At 33.9% G+C, this 26,384-nt stretch overlaps 1 protein-coding gene across 1 annotated transcript in view; it reads right to left on the reverse strand.

The window, feature by feature from the left end:
* The window catches only part of LOC149580371 (patatin-like protein 2), a 69,342-nt gene that overhangs the window by 35,820 nt on the left and 7,138 nt on the right, over positions 1 to 26,384 (reverse strand). Inside the window, exons 2-5 of the mRNA XM_089804296.1 lie at positions 9,754 to 9,866; positions 9,277 to 9,461; positions 8,771 to 8,960; positions 8,508 to 8,708 (exon numbers count right to left, since the gene is read on the reverse strand). Coding sequence (XP_089660422.1) covers positions 8,508 to 8,708; positions 8,771 to 8,960; positions 9,277 to 9,461; positions 9,754 to 9,866 — 689 coding nt within the window. The remainder of the gene's footprint in view (positions 1 to 8,507; positions 8,709 to 8,770; positions 8,961 to 9,276; positions 9,462 to 9,753; positions 9,867 to 26,384) is intronic.

Raw genomic sequence — 26,384 nt, forward strand, 5'->3', positions numbered from 1 at the left:
ATTTTTTGATGTTTCATTTTGCTTCTTGGTCTCTTCTAGTTTTGTTTAGTTTCTAGTTAAGATTTTTTTTCTTGGCTATTTTTCTTAGTAGTTGAGTTTCCCTTATTTTGATCCTCATTTTTTCAATCTGTTGGACTTAGATGTTACTTTTTGTTTAAGGGTTTAGATCCTATCTCACTTTATCTAGTTAGAAACAAGAAAAAATCACTCCCTATCTTTAATTTTAGATGTTCTAAAATCCTCCCTTAGAAACTCACTATGGACAAAGAAAAATTCAATATTTAATTTTCTCCCACTCTCATAAAAGGTATTATTTACAAACATGGCCTAACTTCCTAAAAAATCTACAACTATCCAAACTAAAAAAAATTGAAAACACAATAGATTTTCATGAAATTTTCACCATCTATTCTTCATGATCTAGATATTCTTTGTTGAAAACCAAGAAAATTTTGCAAATAAAATCATTGTGTTTTCACAAACCCAAATTTTATTTTTTGACATTTTTAAATATTTATTACATTTTATAGGATGCTCAGCCTCTACTATTATTTATGACTTGTATCTCATGAATATTCTCCCTACCATGAAGAATAATGTCTATCATAGTCAAGATCTACCAAACACTATGTAAATACAATTTGCTCCATATTTTTCTTTATTTTCACCTGATCATCCCTTGTTCTTCTTTCCCTACCCACATGCTTTTTTCTTCTTCTTATCCTAGCTTTAAAATGTTCCAATTCTACTCATCAACAAGCATCCTTGATTATAACCAAATTTGGAGATAGTTAATGATGAGAGGGCATGGAGAGAGAGGAGATGGTGGATCTCCAAACCATAGTGGTGTTGTGGAGGGAAATGGAAAGGATGAAGATGATCTGGAAGGGGTTGAGAAGGATTTGGAAGAGGTTCAATTGTTGGTCCCTCCTAGACTATAGTGGGTGATTTGCCACATATTATGGCCTTTGTTGAGTCTTTTATTAGCTCATAGTATTTAGTTTATAGAAATTATGGTGTGCTTTGGACTACATGTTCCTTGCTTGTATGAGTGGTCCTCTATCTTTGAACATAACTCCTCCTTCTTTGTGGGTCTTTCCCCATTGAGGGCCTGCACAGAAATATTGTTGCAAGATAGGGATTCATGTCTTGGGGGCATTTATCCCATCATTTTTACTTTCAATAAAGTGTAGGTGTTCAAGATTTGCACATGTTTGGCTTCTCTATTTTCTATTTGCAAAAGGAGTTTATTGGTGTGAAAATTAACACTATTGCAGCCACTAATTATTAATCTCCTATTGTAAATGATTATTAAACTGTCGTAAATAAATTCCCAAATAATATCAAAAAATAACACAACTACAACTTCACCAATAAAATATGGAAAAAAATTCACAACACAAAGAACACAATATTTTCAGACAAATTGTCCCTGTAAAAACCCCTAAAGGAAAAATAGTTCTATAGATGAAAAATATATTAACTTCAGCAAATCAAGATATACAAAATTCCTTGCCTCTCACTAGTAGAATGTAGAAAACCTCCTAATTTCTCCTATTGATATTCCCCACTACTATCCCCAATGCTATCATTGCACCCTTGCTAACACTGCAAGATTGTTTGATATCATTGCAAACTCATTTGCTAACACTGCAAATATTTCTACAACTTGTATTCCTCTATTCTATTCTATTTTCCAAATGCCTCCCTTGACCCGAGCCCTTTTATACTATCTAACCAAGAGGTTTCTAGTTGCTTCTTTATCAAGACAACCTGACCAAGAAGTTTCTAGTTGCTTCTTGATAACAACCTAACCAAGAAGTTTCTAGTTACTTCTCGATTAAAAAACCTAACCAATAAATTACTAGTTTCTTCTAGAAGGAGTCAATTAATTAACGAATAATTATTTGCTAATTAATTACATATGGACAAATATCTATCTAAGCTACCTAAAACTGGCACTCCCTCTTATTGAGGAAGTTGTTCTGTATGACACTCAACTTATCTTTGAAGAAGATGGATTTTGCCTTCCCTAATTCCTTAGCCAGAATGTTTGCTATTTGCTCCTCTATAGGTATGTACTATAGCTAAACAACCCCCTATTGTAGACAATCTTTGATGAAATGATATTTGATGTCTATATGTTTAGACCTATCATTAAATATTGGATTCTTAGACAACTTGATGCAAACCTAATTGTCTTAGTATACCATAGTAGTCTCAACCTTCTGACCAAACAAGGCTACTAACAACTTTTGAAGCCATATTGCTTCACATGTCACCATGCTAGTTACTATGTATTCTACTTTTGCTAAACTTAGAGCCACATATTTCTTCTTCCTATTGAACCAAGATACAACTCTTGATCCCAAATTGAAACAACACCCATAAGTGCTCCTTTTGTCTATTGTAGTTCCTACCCAATCTGCATCAGTATAGCCCATCAACCTAATACCTTCACCTCGAACATATCTAATCCCATACTCAACTGTAACACACAAATAGCACAATACATGCTTGGCCACTATCCAATGCATTCTCTTTGGTTCAAGCATGAACTAACTAAGAGAGTTTACTACAAATGTTATATTTGGCTCAGTATTGACCAAATACATAAGTGAACCAATTAACTGCCTATATAAAGTGGCATCTATGCCCTTCTCCTTAGATGTATCTACCTCTTTCCAATTTGTAATCATGGGTGTAGACATGGATTTGCAATCCTTCATCCCAGATCTCTTCAAGATTTCAATGCAATATTTCCCTTGACCAAGACAAATCTCTCCATCTATCTATCACACCTCCATGCCTAGAAAGTAGTGCATAAGTCCTAAGTCCTTAATCTCAAACTCTTCTACAAGGTCCCTCTTGCATTCTTCTATGAGCCCTAGTGCACCTATAAGAAATAGGTCATCCACATAAAAAACAAGAATGAGAATCTCACCACCAACCACTAATTAGTAGAGGTTAGCATCCATTTCACTCTTCACAAAGCTCATTTCCTACAAGTATGTATCAATGCATTCATACCATGTTGTAGGAGCTTGTTGGAGTTTGTACAATGCTCTCTTTAATTTTCACATGTGGGTCTCTTTGTTTTGTGCTACAAAGCCTTCTTGTTGCTCTATGTATACCTCCTCCTTTAACTCACCATTAAGAATGTTGGCTTGACATCCATTTGATGGATCTACCATCCCATCTGTGTTGCAAATGAGATCACAACTCATATAGAAGTATACCTAGTGATTGGAGCAAATGTCTCCTCATAATCTATTTCCTCCTTTTGGGAGAACCCCTTGGCCATGAACCTTGCCTTGTATTTCTTGATGCTACCATATAAACCATGCTTTATATTATAGATCTAGTATGATCTAACTACCATTCTATCTAGCTTGATCTAGGAACTACCTCCCACACATCATTTTGCATTATTGAGTTATACTCCTCAACCATAGCATCTCATCATACCTAATGCTCTATAGCCTCTTGATAGTTGGAAGGCACACTATCTACCAACTGAATAACTAATGCCACATAGTCATTGAACTTGACTGGTTGTCTCTGTTGTCTAGTACTCTTCCTAGGAGCTCCCACAAACTCCTGAGTATTCCTTAGTGTCTCTTGAAGCTCACAGTTCCTACTGCCAACTATAGAGGATGAGATATCAACCTCTAAGTTTTTTAGATGCATTTCCTATTGCACCTATTACACCGTGCTCTGTGAATCTTCACCACCTAAGCCTACACTTGTACTAGTAATTGTACTTGTGCTTTGTTTCCCTTGAGTAGGCCTTGGAGCTTCTACTAGTTGCTCATTCTAGTCATTTGCTAGCAAATCTGTGGACCTTCTAAATGTCTTGTCCTCCATGAACTTAACATCATTTCTAACAATAATTATTTTTGTCTTGGGGATAAAAATCCTATATGCCTTTGAGGTTTCATTGTATCCAACAAAGCACCCTCTCTTTGTAATTTGATCTAACTTGGTACATGCATCACTTGGAATATGACAATATGCCAAACTCCCAAATATTCTAAAATGGATAACATTAGGCTTCATTCCTATGAAATCTTCCACTAGTGTCATCCTCCCTAGCACCTTGTGTGGAACCCTATTCTGAATGTAGATTGGTGTACTACACACTTTTTCCCATAAGTAACAGGGCATATCCTAGTAATGTATCATAGCTCTTTCTACCTTCAATATAGAACAATTCTTCTCTCAGAAAATCCATTTTGCTATGGATTGTAAGGAACAATCCACTCTCTCTTGATTCCTTCCCTAGTACAGAACTCTTCGAAGTTATTTCCTTTGTACTCATCTCCATTATCTAACCAAAGAACCTTTATCTTCTTTCCTGTCGAGTTCTCCACTAGAGCCTTGAACTCTTGGAACTGACTGAAAACCTCATCCTTGGTCTTCAAGAACTATATCCAAGTCTTCTTGGAGAAATCATTGATAAAAGTACAACATAGTACCCATATTCTCTAAGATATTTTGTCTATATCGATCCACATAAATCTAAATGTACTAGATCAAGAACACCTTCAGATCTGGTATCACTCCTTGGAAAAGATGCTTTCACAAACTTCCCCAAAATACATCCTTTACATACATCATCATGCTCTATGCTCACCTCTAGAATACCTATCACCATCTCACATAGCAATTTGAGTGTTCCATGATGAATATGGCCCATTCTCCTATGCCAAAGATCTCCAAGATCTCTAGGATTATAGCTGCTCATAAGTGCCTTAGGAGTATCAAACTGCAACCTATAAAGGCAACCACTCCTAACTCTAATAGTTATTGGTGATTTCCAATCCCTGTGCTTAATCAACACATGTTCCCCCTTAAAGAGTACATTATATCCCCTATCCTGAAGAATAGATGCAGAAATCAAATTAGTATACCTTATCCTAGCACATGCAACACATCATGAACTAGAATTATCTTTCCATTCTCCGTGTAAAACTGAATAGTCTCTTTCCCAACTAAGTTGACTTTGGACAAATTTCTCATAAAAATCTAGATATTGGTGTTCTCCTCCTTATAACTAGATAAGAACTCTCTAACTCCTGTCATATGAAATGACACCTCACTATCTATATACTAGAAATTCTATGAGGTTGAGCTAACCATACAAGCTATAAGTGCAACTCATCTTCTAGTCTACTAGACAGTTCTTCTACACTTGGTGAAGCTATCACCTGGTTCTTTGTCTTCTTCATTTCTAGGCAATCACTGACATAGTGACCATACTCATGAAAATCAAAGCACTTGGCCTTAGGAAGGTCCTTCTTCTTCTTCTCACTTTATGAATTTGATGCTTTGCTAGATCCCTTCTTTTCTTTCCCTTTCCTTGCTAGAACAATATTGTCCTATTCCTAGTCACTTTTCTAACTCTTATTGGCCCCATTGACAAGACTTAGTCTAAAATCCTCCTAAGTGAAATGAGTCTATAGTCAATCCCAACTCGATAAGGTATCTCATCCACTAAAAACTTGAATAAAGACACTCTACTATTTAGAAAACCCATTTAGGGCTATTCTCAATAGCTCATCATCACTGAGACCATCTCCAACAGCTGCTAACTCGTCCTTGACCAGTCTAGGCCTGGTGAGGTAACTTGTAATGTCTTCTCCCTAGTTCATCTGAGTATTCTTTAGCTTCTCTTTGAGAATTATCTTCTTGTTGGTGGTAGCATTCTAGAAGAGCTTCAAAATGGCATCCCACATCTTCTTCATCATTTCTAGCTCTGAGATATGCGAAACAATATGATCCTTGATGCCATCAAGAATAATCCTCCTCTCCTTAACATTGTCCTTCTTATATGCTATGAGTTATGTCACATATATTGGTACAAATACAACACTGGTAACATAATCCTTGATACCATTCTCTTCCAACAATAAAGAAATTTTGGCCATCTAGACACCAAAATTTGAGACACCATCCAATCTGTCCTAATCTCTGAAGCCAGTTGAAGCCATCTCAAGGAACTAAAGAAATAATAATTCTAAAGAGATCACAATAGGTTATATAAACCCTTAATTTCTTTCCTAGAGAAAAACTCTTCTACCCTCAGCACTACTCTAATACCATGTGAAAATTAACACTATTGCAGCCACTTATTATTAATCTCCTATTGTAAATGATTACTAAATTGCCATAAATAAATTCACAACTAATATCAAAAATCAACACAACTACAACTTCACCAATAAAATATGGAAAGAAATTCACAATAGAAAGAAAGTGCAATATTTTTGGACAAATCATCCCTAGAAAAACCCCTAAGGGAAAACCAGTCCTGCAAATGGAAAATATATTAACGTCAGCAAATCAAGAGATACAAAATTCCTTTCCTCTTACTAGTAGAATTTAGATAGCCTCCTAATTTGTCTTGCTAATATTCCCAACAACCTAACCAATAGGTTATTAGTTTCTTCTAGAAGGAGTCGATTAATTAACAAATAATTATTTGCTAATTGATTACATATGGATGCACAGTTGTCCAAGCTAACTAAAACTAATAGATGGGGTGTCTAAATGTCTAAATTTTGTGGGGCTCTATCCTATGAATGGTGGTGGTTCTCATTTGTTTTGTATGGCTTGTCAAGTGAAGCGTTTACCCTTCCTTTCTCCCTTTGTGTGCTTTCACCTACATCTTCTAGGGTTTACTAGAATGGCAGTTATCTCTTGTGGGTTTTTATTTGGTGTTTGTCTACATGGGGAAATGTTTCCCATCTTGTTAGTTCATCTAGCGAGTGTTGGAAATCCCTTGCTTGGCTTGCTCTAGTTCTCACTTTTTTGGCACACTTGCATTTTTAGAGAAATGGGTATTCAAAGAGATGGGTTCCTTTGGTTTTTGCCTCCATTGCTTGTTGGTGGAGGTTGTGCAAGGGTTGATGCTGATTTTTTCACCTTGGAAAGAGTTTTTTTTTTTAAATTTCTCAATGTTAGCTATGTGGTTTGTCATGATGGTTTTATCTCCTTTCTTAAGATAGGCGGTGTTATTTCTTTTGCTGCTTTTTTGGTCTTGCTAGTGTGGACAATTTTAATGGGCCCAACTTTGTCTCATATTTTTGGTTAATGATGGCTTTGGATTGAGATCATCTCTGCCCCTTATTCTTCTTGACCCATGTGGTTCAAGGTTGTGACCTCTCTAGCATTGCTTCTATGGAGGTAACGTCAACCCCTATTGAGGTGGGTTTTCAAAGAGCCAGTGTTATGTGGGATAACTTCATTTGGCCTTTGTTTCTCTATTTCCAACACTATGTTGACTTTGCGGCCCCTCTTATTGAGGTGGGGGATTGCCAGTGGGAGGAGGTGGGTGCTAGTTGAGTTCTTTGTTCTCATTACAATGGTGTTTCTAAGGCTAATTGGCTTTGTCCCTGGACTTTTATGAGGGAGGATCTCTTCTCTACTATTCTTATTGAGGTGACAATTTAGTTTATTGAGGAAGATGAAAGTTGCACTAGTATAGTTGAGGAAATTCTTGTGAGGTTTAGCAATTGTTGCAAGGGGGTTGATATGGTAAGATGGGGGTTTTACCCCATGGTGTTGTATGAGGTTTTTTTCTTGAACTTTGTTGAGATGAGGGAGTTTCACCCTTTGATTATGTAGGAGTTTACTTTGCCTTGTTTTTTTCTTGTGTTCCTTGGCTAGAGGTTGTTTTTTTTTGGTAGGTTCTTTATTGATGTCACCTTAGTTAAAGTGTGTTTGATTATGGCAATTTTGAAGTGGAAGGGCGGGGGATTCAGTGGTTCTAGCATTGGAAGTTGTGGCATCTCCTTGGTTTTTGAAGTTGCCCCAAAGATGGGTCTGATTTCTTTGTTTTATGGTTTTTCTTAGAATAGGGTTGCAAATTTTGAAGGAGCCCTTTGGGCAGCTGGTAGTTTTTTACATTGAATATGGGTGGTAAGTGAGCTCTGTTGCTCCTTTGGTCAGTGAGTTATTTTCAGCTGTTACTGACTCTACCACTAGTTTGTTTCACTGGGCAAGTCATCCATTTTTGTATACTTTTAATATACTAAAAAGCTGTCCTTATTGCATGTCTATCTAACATAAAAAGGTTTGAAACAAACAAATCAAAAATTAGAATAATGATCTTTTCTCCCTATTTGTGAACATCACACATTAAAATAAATCAATTTTGACCATTTAACACTTTTAATCTAGAAATAACACATATTGATCTTTTCCTTTTTTACTTCCAAGTGGATGGAAGACAAAATTAGAGGCAACATAAAGGAGATCGCTATGAGAATCACAATATTACTGATGTTCCCAGCAAACAAACTGGCATTATTAGAATGAAAAATTCTATAATTCCTGAGACAAAAAGAGTGTATGCACGAATTTCTGCATCAGGTAGTTCGACATGATTTAATCTAAGCACATTTATGATTTATTTCATTCTCTTTTAAGATTTTACTTGTGCAATAAAAGAACCTATAGATCAGTACTTGTTTGATGCTTCAGCTAGGTGGAGAAAATCTTACAGGATTATTAGCCACAACTCCTCCGTCTATTAAATTAAATTCAGTAGGCTTTCCACTTGCATCATTTGTAGAGAATCCATAAGGTGGGAGATAGGTGGGAGCCGCAGTTGTGCCCATCAATACATCCTTAACATATGCATTCATAACCGTGTCTCTTCGGGCCTGCGTAAGAACGTGGTAGTAATTTACGCTCAAGTCATTCTGGCAAACACAGATAAAAGCAGTGTAAATTCTCAGTCAGTTTAACATAAATGATACGATACCTTATACGTGCTGAACATAATTGCCACCTTATCCTTAATGTCATATGTTGGTATCACTACATTAGTTACTGTCTCGTTTAGACGAAGATTTGGAATCATTTCCCTTATAATCTTTCGAAGTTCTTTGCCCGAATATCTTGGATATAGAAAGTATGAACGAATAGTGCCAAGAGTTCTCATAAAAATGCTTCTGTGAAAAGAAAACATTAGCATCGAAGTAATGTACGGATTTTTAAACAGTTTTTGGTACCAAAATGGCCATCTAATTGATACTATTTTCTGGACAACAAAGGTTTTTAATTAAAATTCAAAAAGGTCAAAATAAAATATATTTTTCGGAAATTTTTTGTTCTTCATGATGTGTATGTTTTGTAATTGAAACAATAATTTTTTTGAAAAAGACCAATCTGAAAAAATTTGACTTTTAGTACTGTCTAAAAATAGCCGACGCCCTAATTTACTATATGACGCACATTAAAATATATTGTTTTAGCATTTATACTAACTTGGACCGTGGGAAAATTTGAGGAGATTTCTGTTTGTAGAACTCTAGGATATCCTTCGCCTGAAACATGGGACGACCATTTTTGTCTGGTGAGGCTAACATTGCAGCAATGAGTGCTCCGGTGCTTGCGCCCGCTATGACATCAACATAATCTGCTATTCTTGCATCGCTACTGCCATGCAAATCCTGACATGCAAAAAGAGATTTCATACATCCTTTTTTATTAAAACTCTCTAGATAAGTATGTAGAGGAGCTTCTGCATATAATTGAGTAAACCTTTTCTATCAATATCTCGGATCAAATTCATTGATCATCTTGATAATGGGTAAATAAATTAGATCCCAATCATTATATAAAAAGGTCATACACAGCTAAATTTAAAAGCTCTGCTCTGAGCCCCTAATTATGAACTATAGAGATCTAATATCTTAGAAAACAATCCAAATGGTCGAATGTTTTTATAGCAAATTATCATACCTGAAGTCTTTCTTCCAGAGTGGAAAGCAGTCGAGCCGCAATAGATCCACGTACACCTCCCCCATCGATACTAAGGATTGTGATGGCGTTTATTTCCCAAGGGGAAGCTCTCCCTGTTGAAAATTTGGAATTTCCTTAATATATTTATTTCGCATTAGCTGATAGGAGTGATTTGTTTAATTGAATGCAAGGTGAGGAAGATATATTATGTTGTAGAAATGTATTCTTAATTGATGAGTGTAGCAATTTATATCTCATATGAAATCTTGATTTTACATATTAAGAAATATTAACACTAAGCAATCATTAGAAATAGAAACTAAATTTATATTTTTTTAAGAAAAGATAGTGAACAAAGATACTCCTTGATAAGTTCAAAATCTCCAAAAACACAAGTAGTACTGAACTCTCAAAAAAATAGATTTTTTTCATCCAAAAAGTTTGAATTCTGCTTTTTAAAGATTTATGAAAAAACTGTAATTTATAAATTAAAAAATCCACATGGATTTGATAGAATGATCTAATAAACTTAAAGTTTTAAATGATGTAATTCAACCTTCATAATGTTTGTAGTGAATCATACAATAAATTATAATCATAAAATGTTAAACATTTATTGATATTTATTATCTTGTTGATAGTTAAAATCTGATTTTAATTCTTCAAATATCCATATGAAATCATTCTTACCTCCTTCCATATTAATGATATGAACATAATCTAATTTAAAACAATCTAAATACACCAAACAAAATCAAGGGGAAAAACCCATATACATAGTTTTATGATTTATCTTTTTAAACTCTATACTAATGTCCCTATATTTAGGATTCTACTATACCATATTGACGATTCTATTGTAGCATGTTTTTGAGATAAAACCAACTTAATAGATCTAAATATTATCTTGGAAAATATGCCAATCTATATTTCTTAAAAATAATGAGAAAATTCAAAATAAGATGTTAATGTGAGTTGCTCTTTATTTTATAGTAATAGCTAGTTAAAATACCAAAAGCATCAGAACAAGAGAGTAAATTTGAGACAAGTCACTAAATACAAATGAGTAAGTTGAAGAAAAAGAATAGTTCCTTTTCCAATGTCTTTCATCTTAATTCATTCTCCAAATAAGTGTTTTGTGTGACAAATATGGAAATATGTTTTGGTTAAAACTAAAAGATTTATTTTTTAAGTTGTTCAAAAACTTGCAAAAAATCATTGACATCAAAGGAAAACATTAACAATTAGACTTGAAATTAATGGTATTGAAAATGCAAATGATTTATCTATATTTGAAGGAACCAACTATCACTCAAAATTTTTGAAAAAATAAACAAAGAGCTCTTTTCTACCTACTAGATGTATTCATACCGCTTCTACTAATTTATTAACATTAAAGGTCTTAATACTAGCTAACCCCATCTCCATATTTGTAGAGACCATAAAGTCCTAGAAATTGTAAAATGTTGTTTAGAGTATCAAATGGGATAGAAATATTAGAAATAATACAAAACGCACCATAGAAATACATACCCTTTGAAAAAGATATTTGTATGTCCAACAATAGCTTCCCAATGCTTGGTGAGGTGTTTGATTTCCTTCTTCTAATTGTCAGAGTATTCCTCTTATGTCTAGTCCTTGTTAGTATCATCCTCGCTCTTACACCAAAGCCTCTTTCCTAATCTTCTCTTTCTCATGACCATTTCAAGCACAACATTCATCATAAGACCATCCAAGATCATACACAAAGAGGTGAAAGAAAAGTTGGATTCATCATAAGATATAATATCCATAATAACATGCTCAAGAGTGATGACTCTATTTTGAAGGGCAAGGATATAGTTCATAAGGTCAAGTGCATTGAGATTATCCATCTTCTAGGAGGTAGATCATCCTTCTCTTTATCTTAGTACTCAAAGACATGGGATGTACCAAAAACAATAACCATATCATTCAGATTGATATTGAGATCACTAGAGTTTACCTCCTTTGTGTCCTTGACATCTTTTGCCTCTATCATAGTCCTAACCATGACAATTATTACTTTCTTCCATCTCTTTTGGCTCAAACTTCTAGTCTGTTTCGTGCACCACCTCTTCTTCCATTTTTTTAAAATTATTTTCTTATTTATTTTTAAACCTCATAAACCTTTGATTACCAATGCTCTATTCATTCTTCTAAGATCACTTGAGGAATCAATTTTTTTTCCTTCTTAAGAATCAAAATTTGTTCTTCCCAAAATTCATCCTTATCAACATCAATGTAAGTATTTTTATCTCCCTAGCTAGTTTTAAGCAATTTGGAAGTACAAAACTTAGTTGAAGGAGATTTTCTCTTAGGAGGATTAGTATCAAGAAGGGTTTCCTTAAAGAAATATAGGATAATGAATTCTCCTTAGTCATTGAGGGAGATTTTTTTCCCTTTCATTTTAAGCTCATGGTTTTTCTTAGAGTTGTCAATGGATGGTTCACTACCAAGTAACTCAATTCTCATGTCAGTAAAAAGGTTTTTTTTTTTTTCAGATTTGGGTAAGTAAATCATCTCTCATTGAAGGTGGTTTACTAAAAACATATTGGTACAAGACATGCATAATAAATTGGTCAAGAGGAGAAGAATCCCCTTTGCAAATTGTATTTGTAAGGGAAGAAAGTAGACGAAAAGACATATATCATTTTTTCTCACCATTTTGGATATGATTTAACATGAGGAAATAGTGACCATAGTAGGTGGAGAGTCTACCCTATAACTTGAAATAATCCATCATGTATAAGAAAACTAAAGAAAACGGGTCATGAAGAGAAGATCTTTTATACCCATTTTCAAATGCTACTAAAACTGACTTCTCACCTACTTTAAAGAAATTTTTATAATATTTCTTAGTCTCTTCCACTCTTTTGTTCAACTATTTTCTCACTACATTCTAGCCTTATGGCTTTAGAAATCAATTCTAGAATAACCTGAAACTTAACACTAACAATGGATACAGGCCCCTTCTTCAAAGAATTAACAAACTTCATTGAAAGGTCATTGTTAAATCCTTCATATCCTTAATATAGTCCATCAAGCCCACCTTTCTAAATCTATCAGACAACTCCTCATTTAGGGTAATTTCCTTGTAGTTATGTAATATTACCTTCTCCGATAGGCCCCCGTCACTTTTACTTCTTAAAACTACACTAGGTGATAAATTTCTTCATACCAATAGGCTCTCTCTCCATTAAAATAGCCAACATCAAAAAAGGTAGAAAATCTCTTTTATGAAGATATAGACGTTTCTCAAAGGTCAAATTGATTTTGTTTCTCAAAAACTTACTTTTATTCTTATCATAATTAATAGTGTACAATTGTCCTCACACATAAGTAGTAGATTGTTACCAAATAGGGAAAAATAGTTTCCTTGACTTGCAAGGTACAACTTTATAATATATGCAAACCCCAAGTCTTTACCATAAAAATGACATCATTATTAAATTGATAAGCTTCAACATGACCAATTAAACTAAGGTGATTTTCCTTTCCTAAAACAAGCCACCTCTCTATAGCTTTGAAAATATTTTTCTTTTAAATCCAACTCAATGCCTTTAACCCACGTAACAACTTGATTAATTTTATTAAAATTTATTACTTTCATCATCTTGTATACTTTCACAAACCCCACTTCAAACAACCCTCTATTCAGATAAATAGAAATAATTAGCACAGGAAATGCAATTTAATTGGCTTAGACTACAAAAATTGTAATTTTGACATATTTTTCCTTCTTTCTTTTAAATTGTATTTATTGTAGATCAAAAGATATATTTATAACCAACATTTTTAAAAAAATTATTGTATTTTACATTATATTATTTTCTACATTTCATTATCTTTATTGTCAAAAGAAAACTTTGAATATAAGGAGTGTATTTATGTATTTTATCAAATAAAAAGTTGGTTATGTATAAAAAGATTTTAAATTTTGAAATAATGTTTAAATTTTGTACAAATGAATTTACTAATATTTTAAAAAAACAAAAAATGTTTGTGCAAAATGTAATGATTAATCTGAATATAAAGTTTTCATAGAACTAGTTTTGCAAAATTCTAAAAAATTACTTTAGTAATTTAGTTTTAGAAAAACTAAAATTATTAGGCATTAGAATGGAAGTTTAGAAACCAATTTAAATTTCAAGGATTGAAGGGAATGTGAAAAATATGGGAGGAAAAGAGGTTAAGATTTCATTGTAGCTCAAAATCTCACAATAATAATAGGGATAGAAATCAAGAAGTTCATTGAAACTGCACACAAAATCCACTTTCCTAGACATATGTACTAGGATTGAGTAATTTTATATAACCTATTTTAATTAGAGACTTGAATATATAAAAAATACACCTTAGGTAAGATGCATTTTTACTTAAATATTTAATAGGCCCATGTGTAGTGTCCATGTGTAATCATTACCATATTTTTTATTCTCAAAATATGTTATCCAACATTGGTGTGATATTTTTCATATAATACAATGATTTTAATATACAATATTTTATTGAGAAAAACCCTCAAAGGACATTGGGTTCTTGAGCATATAAGAATAAATCCATTTTTAGTATTGAAAAATAAACTAAAATCTTAGAAATGCATCTTTAGTTAACAATGAGAATGCTAAAGAGTTTATAACTTATGAAGATGAAGAAATATAAACTAAATGAAGGGGAAAAAATTGTACACTTAAAAAACAAGTTGAGAGAATGCACATGTGGAAGAATAATTAGATATAATAAAGGAATGAGAAGAAGTAGAGGAGGATTTATATGAAACTTCATATGATAATTTTGGATCATAATATAAAAGAGTAGGAAAATTCTCTTAATTCGATCTTGAAAAAGTTTGTAAGGAAATATAATCTTGTTGATAGGTATATCCCACGTGATTATTTGTGTTTATTTTATATATTAATTAGTAACAATAAATTATGATCTTTTAGAGAGGTCCTCTCTCTTTAAAGGATACTAAATCCTAGATTTAGGCTATATATGATAATACTTTTGTCTTACCATGTTAGGCTATCCAACATCTTGTTATTTTCTCTAAGAGAAAAAATTATATGCCATACAATTGCATGATCCAAAAGAAAAAATGAAAAGTTTACTTTAGATTGACACAACGATAAAAATAGTGTCCATTGACTTCTCCTAGAGATAGATTTGATTTGAGTAAATTCTTCTCTTTCTTTTATAATTTATCTTCTGTTAGTTTCTTTATATCTACTTCAATAGGTTATAATCTTCAAATTGAAGAAATAAATGTCAAAAATAATTTTTTATATGAAGATATAAAGAATTTATATTTTATAGTAAAAAAAAGGGACGATTGGTTTGCAGGTTAAAATAATCATTTATACTTTAAAATAATTTCTTTTGACATGAAATTAGAATTCTGGTGTCATTGCATTGAAATTATATTTTCTAGGATAGAGGAATATGATTATGTTTATTTTAAAATACATTGATTATTAGAGGGTATTTTTTTACTATATATTGGTGATATGTTTCTTGTAGGTAATATCAAGATGATGATTAGGGTATTTAGAACTCAATAAGTTGGTATGTTAACCATGATAAACTTTGAAGTTACGAAATTTTTCTTTGGGATTGTTGGTCTAGTTTTCACTTAAAAATTATCTTATTACATCTCTAAGTGAATGTTCCAGTTCCCTTTGTGAAAATTAAGGTTTTGTGTTTTTAATTTTCTACCCCTAGAAGAACCCTAATTTTTGATTCACTAAGAGTTTCCCTAGAAAGCCTTTGGATTATATTTACATAGCATGCCCTTTCAAAAAAAGGAATGTGCAGGAAAGATCTTTTAAATACCCCTTTTATTTCTTCTCGGTACCTTTTAAAAAGTTGTTTGCATTATCTAACATTTTCCTAAGTCTCTAAAATAATTTTAACCCAAGCTTTTTAATTTAGTATTCTACGGGTTTTTGTATTTTGTTGAAATTTTTGATTAAGTAATGATAACCCTTGATCTTCCTTAAGGTCAATGGTTGTCACTTTGCAACCAAAAGAAATTGCAAGGTATTTGCAATTGGTGTCCACAGACTTCTCCCAGAGATAGATTTGATTTTAGTAATTTCTTCTCTTTTTTTTGTAATATATATTCTGTTAGTTTCTTTATATCTACTTTGATAGGTTATAATCTTCAAATTGAAGAAATAAATGTCAAAAATCATTTGTTATATGAAGACATGAAGAATTTATATTTTATAGTAAAAAAGAGGAACCATTGACTTGTAGGTTAAAATAATCATTTATACTTTAAAATAGTTTCTTATGACATGAAATTAGAATTTGGGTGCCATTGCATTGAAATTATATTTTCTAATATAGAGGAATATGATTATGTTTATTTTAAAATACATTAATTATTAGAGTGTATTTTTTTACTATATATTGATGATATGTTTCTTGTAGGTAATATCAAGATGATGGTTAGGGTGTTCAAAACTCAATAAGTTGATATGTTAACCATAATAAACTTTGAAGTTACAAAATTTTTCTTTAGGACTATTGGTCTGGTTTTCACTTAAAATTTATCCTATTGCATCCCTAAGTGAATGTTTCAGTCCCCTTTGTGAAAATTAGGGACCCTTTGTGTTTCTAATTTACTACCCCTAGAAGAACCTTAATTTTTGTTTCACTAAGTGTTGCCCTAGAAAACCTTTGGATTATATTTACGTAGCATGCCCTTTCAAAAAGAACGAATGCATGGGAAAGATCTTTTAAATATCCCTTTTATTTCTTCTAGGTACTTTTAAAAAGTTATTTGCATTGTCTAACATTTTCCTAAGTCTCTAAAATAATTTTAACCCAAGCTCTTACTTTAATATTCTGTGGGTTTTTGTATTTTGTTGAAAATTTTGATTAAGCAATGATAACCCTTGATCTTCCTTAAGATCAATGGTTGTCACTTTATCATCAAAATAAATTACAAGGTATTTACTCCTAGTGACATAGTGACAAGACAATACTTATCCATAGGACCCAGTCAGAAGAAACAAAGTTTCAAGAATAAAGTTTGTGCCATTAGGTCTTCTCACAATTGACAATGATTGCTTTTTCGCTAAAGGAAGTTGCAAGGTTTTTATCCTTGGAGACATAACAATAGCCTGCATGTGGATATGAGGTGGGATCAACCCTTGAGGAAGGCACTATGAGTTCCATGTCATTAAAGGATTGTTTGGATGTTAGATTTCCAGCTGCCACGAGGGATTTACTTGCACAAAAGTGAGATGTTGGTCTGCACAGTTAGATCTTCTCACGATCAACGATGGTTGTATTGTCGCCAATAGAATTTTCTCAACTTTTACCCTTGGTGACATAGTGAGAACATGGCATGTGTCTGGAGGCATAAATGGGCCCTATGTAAGTTGCCAACAAGGGAAAAAAAAAAAAAAGGCTCACATGGAAGGATTCAATTGGATTGACTACCAACTAGGAAAGTTGAAGTTGAGTAATTAAATGTTTTATTCCTTAATCATTGGATTTTTCAAAAATTGATGGCCTATTTTCAAATTTGAATGGTAATGCCACTCTATTTCTCTATGATCCATTTATGAGAATTAGAGAATCTCTTGTGAAATAAAACAAGGAATACAATGTAGAAAGTCAAAGAATTTCTTCATGTAAATGTATTTTTATTTTTCTGGAGCTAGAAACTATTGAAAAGCCTATTTTCCCACCTAGTTGAATCATAAAAAATTTCTATATCAATGATTCATTGCAACATCCAAAGAAGAAACAAGAAAGCTAAGTAAGTATCTTAGTCCACATATAATTCAAAGAATTCTAGTTTCTCTTCATTATTGTCCAATATGCATCCAAAAAATGGTTTCTCTGGGAAGGTACAATATGCTAGTAGAAATATCCATGATGATTTTCTAGAACAATTGAGTAAATCTACAAATGAATCAGCCCAAATAAAGAAAATAGTTCCTATAAACCCTAGATTCTGAATTGTAGATGGTTTGTTTGACAAGGGAAATTGGACTAGGGATGTTGTAACTTCTAAAATAGGGCTCCAATTATAAATGAAATGGTTCTCAGAGAGGAAATTTTTTCTCCCCATGGGAATATTTGGAATTTTGAGTTAGGTAAGTTAGTAGTTCTTTGGGTTTTCATGGATTCAAATCTCCTCACAACAGTAGCCCTAAATTATTACCTTGTAGCTAGGATGGTGAGGAGAATGGATGGGGAATGTGTTAGATTGTGGTGACTGATCAAGAAAGTACTGTACATACTTCATAAATAGTGGGGTTCGGGGCATCGGCCCGAAAATTTTTTTTGGGCAGTAGCCGACATGGTAGCCGACATATTATGGCCGACATGTTATAACCCTAAAGTGGTTTAATACTTGTATAAAAGGGCTTAGGGTTGGGTATTTTTCATAATGTTGTGATACGAAATTGGTTCTTGCAGTGGTATTGAGCTGTAAGGGATTACGGATTGTAATCAGGTTGTAATCATTGGATTGTAATAAGATCGAACTTTCTGTTTGGTGGACGTAGCCCAGGGATTGGGTGAACCACGTTAAATCTTGGTGCCTTGCGTTCATTTATGTGTGTTCTATTATTTTCTGTTATTGGTTATATTTGCATGTAATTTTTTATTTCTGTCTGTGGTTTATCCTAACAAGTGATATCAGAGCAAGGTTGTCTTTCAGTTATCCTCTGCAGGAAAGTCTCACAGTTAAGTGGGAGTCTCATAGTTGAGTGGGAGCGATGGCAGATGAGGGTAAGTTGAGGGTTGATAGGTTTAATGGGCAGAACTTCCAATTATGGAAGATGCAAATGGAAGACTATTTATATCAGAAGGATTTATGGAAGCCGTTGGAAGGAAAAGCCAAGAATCGGGGAACTATGTCAAAGGCTGAATGGGATCTTTTGGACAGAAAGGCACTTGGAAGCATTCGGTTATGCTTGGCACTATCAGTGGCATTTAATATTACAAAAGCAAAGACGACAGAAGATTTGATGAAAACCCTAGCGACACTGTATGAAAAGCCCTCTGCTTCAAATAAGGTATTTCTCATGAAGCGTTTATTTAATATGAAAATGGCAGAAGGTGGATCTGTTGCAGATCATTTAAATGAGTTTAATACTATTACTAGTCAATTATCTTCTGTGGGTATCAATTTTGATGAAGAAATTAGGGCTCTCTTGATTTTGTGTTCTTTGCCTGAAAGCTGGAATGGCTTGGTAATGGCACTGAGTAATTCTGTTCCTGGATCTAGTACCCTAAAATATGATGATGTGATCGGTGTTATTTTAAGTGAGGAAACTCATAGAAAATCCTCAGGTGGATCTACATCAGGAAGTGCTTTAAATGCACAAAGCAGGGGCAGAACGACTGAAAGAGGAAGTAAATCTGGAAATCGTGGGACATCAAGAGGAAAGTCAAAGGGGAGGAGGTCTCAATCGAGAGGACCAAATGATTGCTGGTACTATGGGAAACCAGGACACAAAAAGAAAGATTGCTGGAATCGAAAGAAAAATGAAGGAGATAAATCAGATGGAGACAAGGAGGCAAATGTGGTAAGTAACAAATCCGAAGAGGATGCTTTGCTTCTGTCTTTAGAGAGTGTTGATGATTCATGGGTTTTAGATTCTGGTGCTTCATTTCATGCTACACCTCATAGAGGTTATTTCATTGATTATGTCCAAGGGGATTTTGGGCTTGTTTATTTGGGGGATAATAAACCCTATCAGATTGTTGGAAAGGGAAAAATTAAGATTAAGTTGCAGAATGGGAATCATTGGCTACTACATGAGGTAAGAAATGTTCCAAAACTAAGTAAAAATTTAATTTTAGCAGGGCAACTCGGTGATGAGGGTTGTGTAGTTACTTTTAATGATAAAAATTGAAAGGTTTCAAAAGGTTCCCTTGTAGAAGCAAAAGGTGTGAAAGTAGGCACCTTATATCTTTATACAGGTCATATTGTTCCTTCTACTTTGATTGTTTCAGAGAAAAATGAATATTCAGGAACAATTACTGCAATTGAGTAGGGAGAACAAATAACTGCTATAGATTCTGATACAGCGCTGTGGCACAATAGACTTGGGCACATGAGTGAGAAAGGTATGAAAGTACTTCATTCAAGGAAAGTTTTACCAGGTCTAAAATGTGTGAATATGGATTTCTATGAAAGTTGTGTGTATGGAAAACAAAAGAGAGTGAGTTTTGTAAAGACAGGGAAGGAAAACAAAAAGGAGAAATTAGAGCTTGTGCATACAGATGTACGGGGACCAGCCCAGGTATCTTCCCTTGGTGGCTCTCATTATTATGTTACATTTATTGATGACACAACTAGAAAAGTATGGGTTTATTTCCTTAGACAAAAATCTGATGTATTTCAAACTTTTAAGAAATGGAAATGCTTGGTTGAAAATGAGACTGGTAAGAAATTAAAATGTCTCAGATCTGATAATGGTGGTGAGTACTGCAGTCATGAATTTGAAGATTATTGCTCCACTACAGGTATTCGTAGACAAAAAACTATTCCAAGGACTCCACAGGAAAATGGAGTGGCTAAATGCATGAACAGGACTATAATGGAGCGCGTAAGGAGCATGAGGTTGCATGCTAGGTTGCCCTTACACATGTGGGCGGAGGCTGTCAATACTGCAGTGTATTTGATTAATAGAGGTCCCTCTACTCCTTTGGGCTGTGGTATTCCAGAGGAAGCATGGACTGGTAAGAAGGTGAGTTATTCTTTTCTCAAGACCTTCGGTTGTGAAGCTTTTTCTCATATAGACTCTGAAAATAGAACCAAGCTAGAAGCTAAATCAAAGAAATGTGTCTTTGTTGGATATGGCATTAATGAATTTGGTTATAGGCTTTGGGATTTTGAAAATCTTAAAATTATTAGAAGTCGGGATGTCATATTCAATGAGAAAGTGTTGTACAAAGATCTGTTGCAGCAACATGAGAAGAAAGAAGATGATTATGTAGTGCTGGATGATACTCCAAAAGCTGATGTTCCATCCATTCCTCATGATGTGCAACAACTGCAACAATAAATACCACACACACCAGTGAATGTTAGATGGTCAACAAGGCAAATTAGACCTCCACAAAGGTTTTCTCCCTCTTTGTATTCTATTTTACTTACTAATGCTGGTGAACCTGAAAGTTATGATGAAGCTATGCAGGTGGATACTAAGATTCAGTGGGAGTCTGCAATGAAAGATGAAATGGACTCTTTGCTGAAAAATAAGACATGGGATTTGTGCAAGTTGCCTGCAGGTAAAAAGGCTTTACAGAATAAATGGGTTTACAGGTTGAAAGAAGAGGAAGGAGGTAAGAAAAGATTTAAGGCCAGGTTAGTTGTAAAAGGATTTGCACAGAAAAAGGGAATTGATTTTGATGAGATATTTTCTCCTGTTGTAAAAATGACTTCTATTCGTATTGTTTTAAGTCTTGTGGCTATTGAAGATTTGCATTTAGAGCAGATGGATGTTAAAACAACCTTTCTTCATGGTGATTTGGATGAAGAAATATATATGGCTCAGCCACAGGGTTTTGAGGTCAAAGGTAAGGAGAACTTAGTGTGCAAATTGAAGAAAAGTTTATATGGCTTGAAGCAAGCACCTCGGCAATGGTATCTGAAATTTGACAATTTTATGCATGAGCATGGATATAATAGGTGTCATTCAGATTACTGTGTTTATTTTAAGAGGTTGGATGATGATAGCTACATTATTTTATGTTTATATGTTGATGATATGCTTGTAGCTGGGTCTAACATGGATCATATTAAGGGGCTGAAATGCCAATTAGCACATGCATTTGCTATGAAGGATTTGGGGGCAGCAAAACAAATCCTTGGTATGAAGATTTGTAGAGATAGGAAGAACAGAACATTGACGCTATCTCAACCTGATTATGTTGAGAAGGTGTTGCAAAGTTTCTCTATGGAGAATGCTAAAGCTGTCAGCACACCTTTACCTAGTCATTTGAAATTGACTAAGGAGATGTGTCCCAAGACACAGGAAGAGGAGGATAAGATGTCCAAGGTACCCTATGCTTTAGCTGTAGGAAGTTTGATGTATGCTATGGTATGCACTAGGCCAGATATTGCACATGCAGTGGGAGTCATTAGCAGGCATATGAGTCATCTAGGATTTGAGCATTGGAATGCTGTCAAGTGGATTCTCAGATATTTGAGAGGAACATCCAATAAGTGTTTACACTTTGGGGGCTCTACTATTGATTTACAGGGCTATGTTGACTCAGATTTGGCTAGGGATATTGATACCAGGCGGAGTACTACAGGTTATGTCTTTGCTGTTGGTGGGGCAGCCGTGAGCTAGGTTTCTAGGTTACAGAAGATTAATGCTCTCTCCACTACAGAGGCAGAGTATGTTGCTGCTACAGAGGCAGCCAAAGAGATGATATGGCTTCAGTTCTTCTTGGAAGAATTGGGACATCCTCAGAAGGATAATTATTTGTTCACAAATAGTCAGAGTGCCATTCATCTTGCTAAGAATTCAGCTCTACATTCTAAGACCAAACACATACAATTGCGGTACCATTTCATTCAGTCAGTTTTGGAGGATGAACAATTAAAGCTGGAGAAGATACATACCAATGACAATCCAGTAGATATGTTGACAAAGGTTGTAACAAGGGAGAAGCTGAACTCCTCTTCAGCTTCGGTTGGTCTTTTAGACTGAACATGAATCAAAGAACAGTAGAGTCCAGGATGGTTTGATCCAGTGGGAGCCCCATGTGGTAGTGGTATTGCTACAGGATCAGTCTCCAAGTGGGAGATTTTTGTTTAGTGTGGAGCCTGATCAGTCCCCAAGTGGGAGATTGTTAGATTGTGGTGACTGATCAGGAAAGTACTGTACATACTTCACGAAAAAAAATTTTGGGCAGTAGCCGACATGGTAGCCAACATATTATGGCCGACATGTTATAACCCTAAAGCGGTTTAATACTTGTATAAAAGGGCTTAGGGTTGGGTATTTTCCATAATGTTGTGATACGAAATTGGTTCTTGCGGCAGTATTGAGCTGTAAGGGATTATGGATTGTAATCAGGTTGTAATCACTGGATTGTAATAAGATCGGACTTTCTGTTTGGTGGACGTAGCCCAGGGATTGGGTGAACCACGTTAAATCTTGGTGCCTTGTGTTCATTTCTATGTGTTCTATTATTTTCTGTTATTGGTTATATTTGCATGTAGTTTTTTATTTCTGTCCGTGGTTTATCCTAACAGAATGTTTAATGAGAATAACCACATAAGAAATTCAAGAAGCTTTTGGAATGGAGCCAACCATAAATTATCATGAGGACATTGATTTTCAGGAATTAGAGGACTATTTCTCTTGTAAAGATCAAATTAGGAAAGGGGCACTGAGAGGACACTTGGCCACAATTGGTAATTTGAATTTTGTTTTTTATTAAGAAAAATAGGTTTTACAGGGATCCTAAAACCCAATATTTCTTACATAACAAAGGGTTGCAAATTAACAAAACAAGCCCAACAATAGAATGATGGCCAATAGAAAGGCCAAAACAAAAAAATAGGCGAAAATCCAAAAAGAAAAAGACCTATAGGGACTATAGAAACCAAGGGTAGAACTTGAAAAATTCTTCACTTGCTCCCTCACCTTCCTTTTGAGGTCCTGGATAGTTTCTATTGCTTGATAGGCTCTCTAATTCTCCTCTTCCATGAGCTCCTAGCTTTTTTCATAGGTTCGATCCAAGTGACCTTGGGTTATGTCCATTATGGTGTCCTCATCCATCCTATCTTCAATGTTGTCTTTCTCATCCTTCTCAACGAAACCCCTAGCTTCCAGCTTACCACCAAGACTAACAATGTTTTCATTCATCTTCCCCTGGCTTTACATCTATCCCATTCTATCTTTTACCTCCTCCAACTCATGAAAAGGCCATTTAATAGGTCAAAAGTTATCAATCATTTTGTTTTTTGCATTATTGAACAAATTCATATCCACCTCCCTCACATTGTCTGTGATGACCACCAGTGCCAGTTCTATTAGTTCCTCCAACTGGATCTTGCCCTCTTTTTCTTCAAGGATTTGAGGATTCATAACTTCTCTAACAATCCCCATTTTTAAGGTTGTAATTTGACTTTTTTTACAGCATCAACTAAAGGGGAAAAAACACAGATCTATGTCACCGTTTGTGATACCAAAACCTGTTTTGGTCAAATCTCATTTCTCTATCAAAACTCAATTTTTTTCAAAAACTAAAAATACTCTTTTATAGATCTCAGATTCAATATCATCATTATATAAATTTTTGAGTGTTTTGATTAGTTATAATATGTTATAATCTCAATGTATTATAATTCAATATTTTAACGTTTCAGAAGATGCTCCCTCAAAAATGGAAAAAAAATAGTAAATCATATCAAAAAAAAAAAAAATTATATTTATCTCTAGAGGAGAGAATCTTCTTCATGAATATGTAATTTTTTTCAAGAAGGTATAGATTTGATAGGAAAGTTTTGACAGAAGGAAAAAACTGTTGGATTTTGATAAGGTCAAACTTGAGTACTTATAACAAAGAAAATATACATCAAAAATAATTATTTCTTTTTTTGTGCACTAGCTATACATGTCATCTATAAGATATTTTCAAATCAGAACAAAAAAAGATGATTTGCATATACTTGTTTAATAGGAACTACACCCTATATTTTTTACAGTTAAAAAAGGGACTTCAAAATAAAATAAAATGAATAAATTCTTACTCAAAAAAATTATAAAAATTATAGACATAAAGTTCATCCAATTCTACACATTTCATCAGTTTACATCATCTTCATATTTTAAACACAAATAACATTTTTTTTGTCACTAATGTTGAACTGTCACATTTTGATATCACGTTTCTTTATAAAAGGTGACATAGGTTTGTGCTTTTACCCAAAGAACCTTTCAAGTAACAATTTTTCAATTCTAGGGCCATAAACATCTACATGACTTTGTGCAAGGTCATTGGTGAAGATGAACATGAATTTGTACCAATAAATTTAATGTATATGATGATATAGATCTCTTCTTTTGGTGTGGATATTATTTTTAATTTGGCATCCTATCTGGCAAAAGAAATTCACATAGGTCTTGTTGGGATTGCAAAGGGAAAAATTGAGAAAACCTTTGGCTACTATTCTTTATTGATGCATATGTTTTTGTATAAGGGAGTTACTTTCTTTGAAAAGGAAATGGTGTTGAAGAGAGAATATGAGGAGAATCTCTACCAGTTCAATTATGGAGTGCAAATATGACCTGGGATGTAGAGGAGGCTAGTTTTGTGAGATTTGATAGATATTGTGCATCTAGGTTGAGGAGCCTATTATTAAAGGAAAACCCTAGGATACCTAAGGCATTGTTATACTTCATCAGGCCTATGGATAACCCTACTAGTCTGAAAGTTTCCCATAATTGGGTAGATATCATACCATACCCTCTATCAATAGTATTTAGAGTATATGAATTCCAAGGAACTCCACATGTGCTTCACTACCAAGTACCTCTTAAAGTGGGAATAGTTGAGATGATATGGCAAATAGGTGGTTCAGAGGAAGCACAACTGATTGGTTAGTCTAGGGGCTCTATTTTACCATCTTGTACAGTTGCTCATTACTTTGTAATCACAAAAAGTGGTTGGTTGTTTCTGTATAAATTTTAGACCCATACAAAATGGTTGTCTCTCATGATCATTTCAATCACAATGAAGGATTTTTTGAAATACTCAGATAGAGGGCTAAGACTGGTGCTAAAAAACATCAACCCTACTTCCCTAAAGATGTAATAAGAAATGAATTCTCTCTCTAGGAACAAGAGATCAAAAAGAAGAAATGGAGAGTTTATTCTAGGGTTTTAGAATTTATTAATTATTTTGACAAAGATTATAAGCCTTTACAAGATGCAAAGATAGAAGTAGATAAGTTGAATAAGTTAATGATCACTTTTCTAGAGATTATGGAGGCAATGAATGAAAAGAAGACATTCTTTATCAATTCTTATCTTGACAAGGACCAAGAAATAATGAAAATATTATCTTTTACCCTTGTAGTAGGATCAAGACAATTGGTTATTCAAAGGAGGTTTGGCTACAATATCATTAAAAATAAAGAGCCTACAATTGATAAGGGTAAACAAATAGTTGGATCAACTAGTACTATTTTGGAAGAGAGGCCTAAAGAGCCAAAGCCCAAGAGGAAAAAGATAAAAGAAAAAAAAGTATCCCAAATAGAATAATACTCACCTACTCAATCCCCATTGCATGTAGGAGATGAACAACTCACTAAGGAGCAAATGGAGCAAATAGGATCCCAAGGGGGATTCTTTATTATTGTTACAGAATTAGAAGAAGGAAATCCTCAAGAGCCTCCCATGCCTAGCCTTGAGCTAACTGTTAATAATTACAAAGAAAGGGAATTAGACCCTATGGTAGAACAAGATACTCATGAATTTATTTCTGATGATAGTTTTGTTAAATCAAGAGTTTTTTATCAATTTGCATGGAGAACAAATATTGAACTATTTGAAGAAAGGTGTAATAAGAGGAAGGTAGAGCATCTTGAAATGGAAAGTCATCCATACAAGATC

Source organism: Cupressus sempervirens, chromosome 1 (genome assembly GCF_028749045.1).
Source record: "Cupressus sempervirens isolate cs-2001-9-10 chromosome 1, ASM2874904v1, whole genome shotgun sequence".
NCBI classification, from domain to species: Eukaryota; Viridiplantae; Streptophyta; class Pinopsida; order Cupressales; family Cupressaceae; genus Cupressus; species Cupressus sempervirens.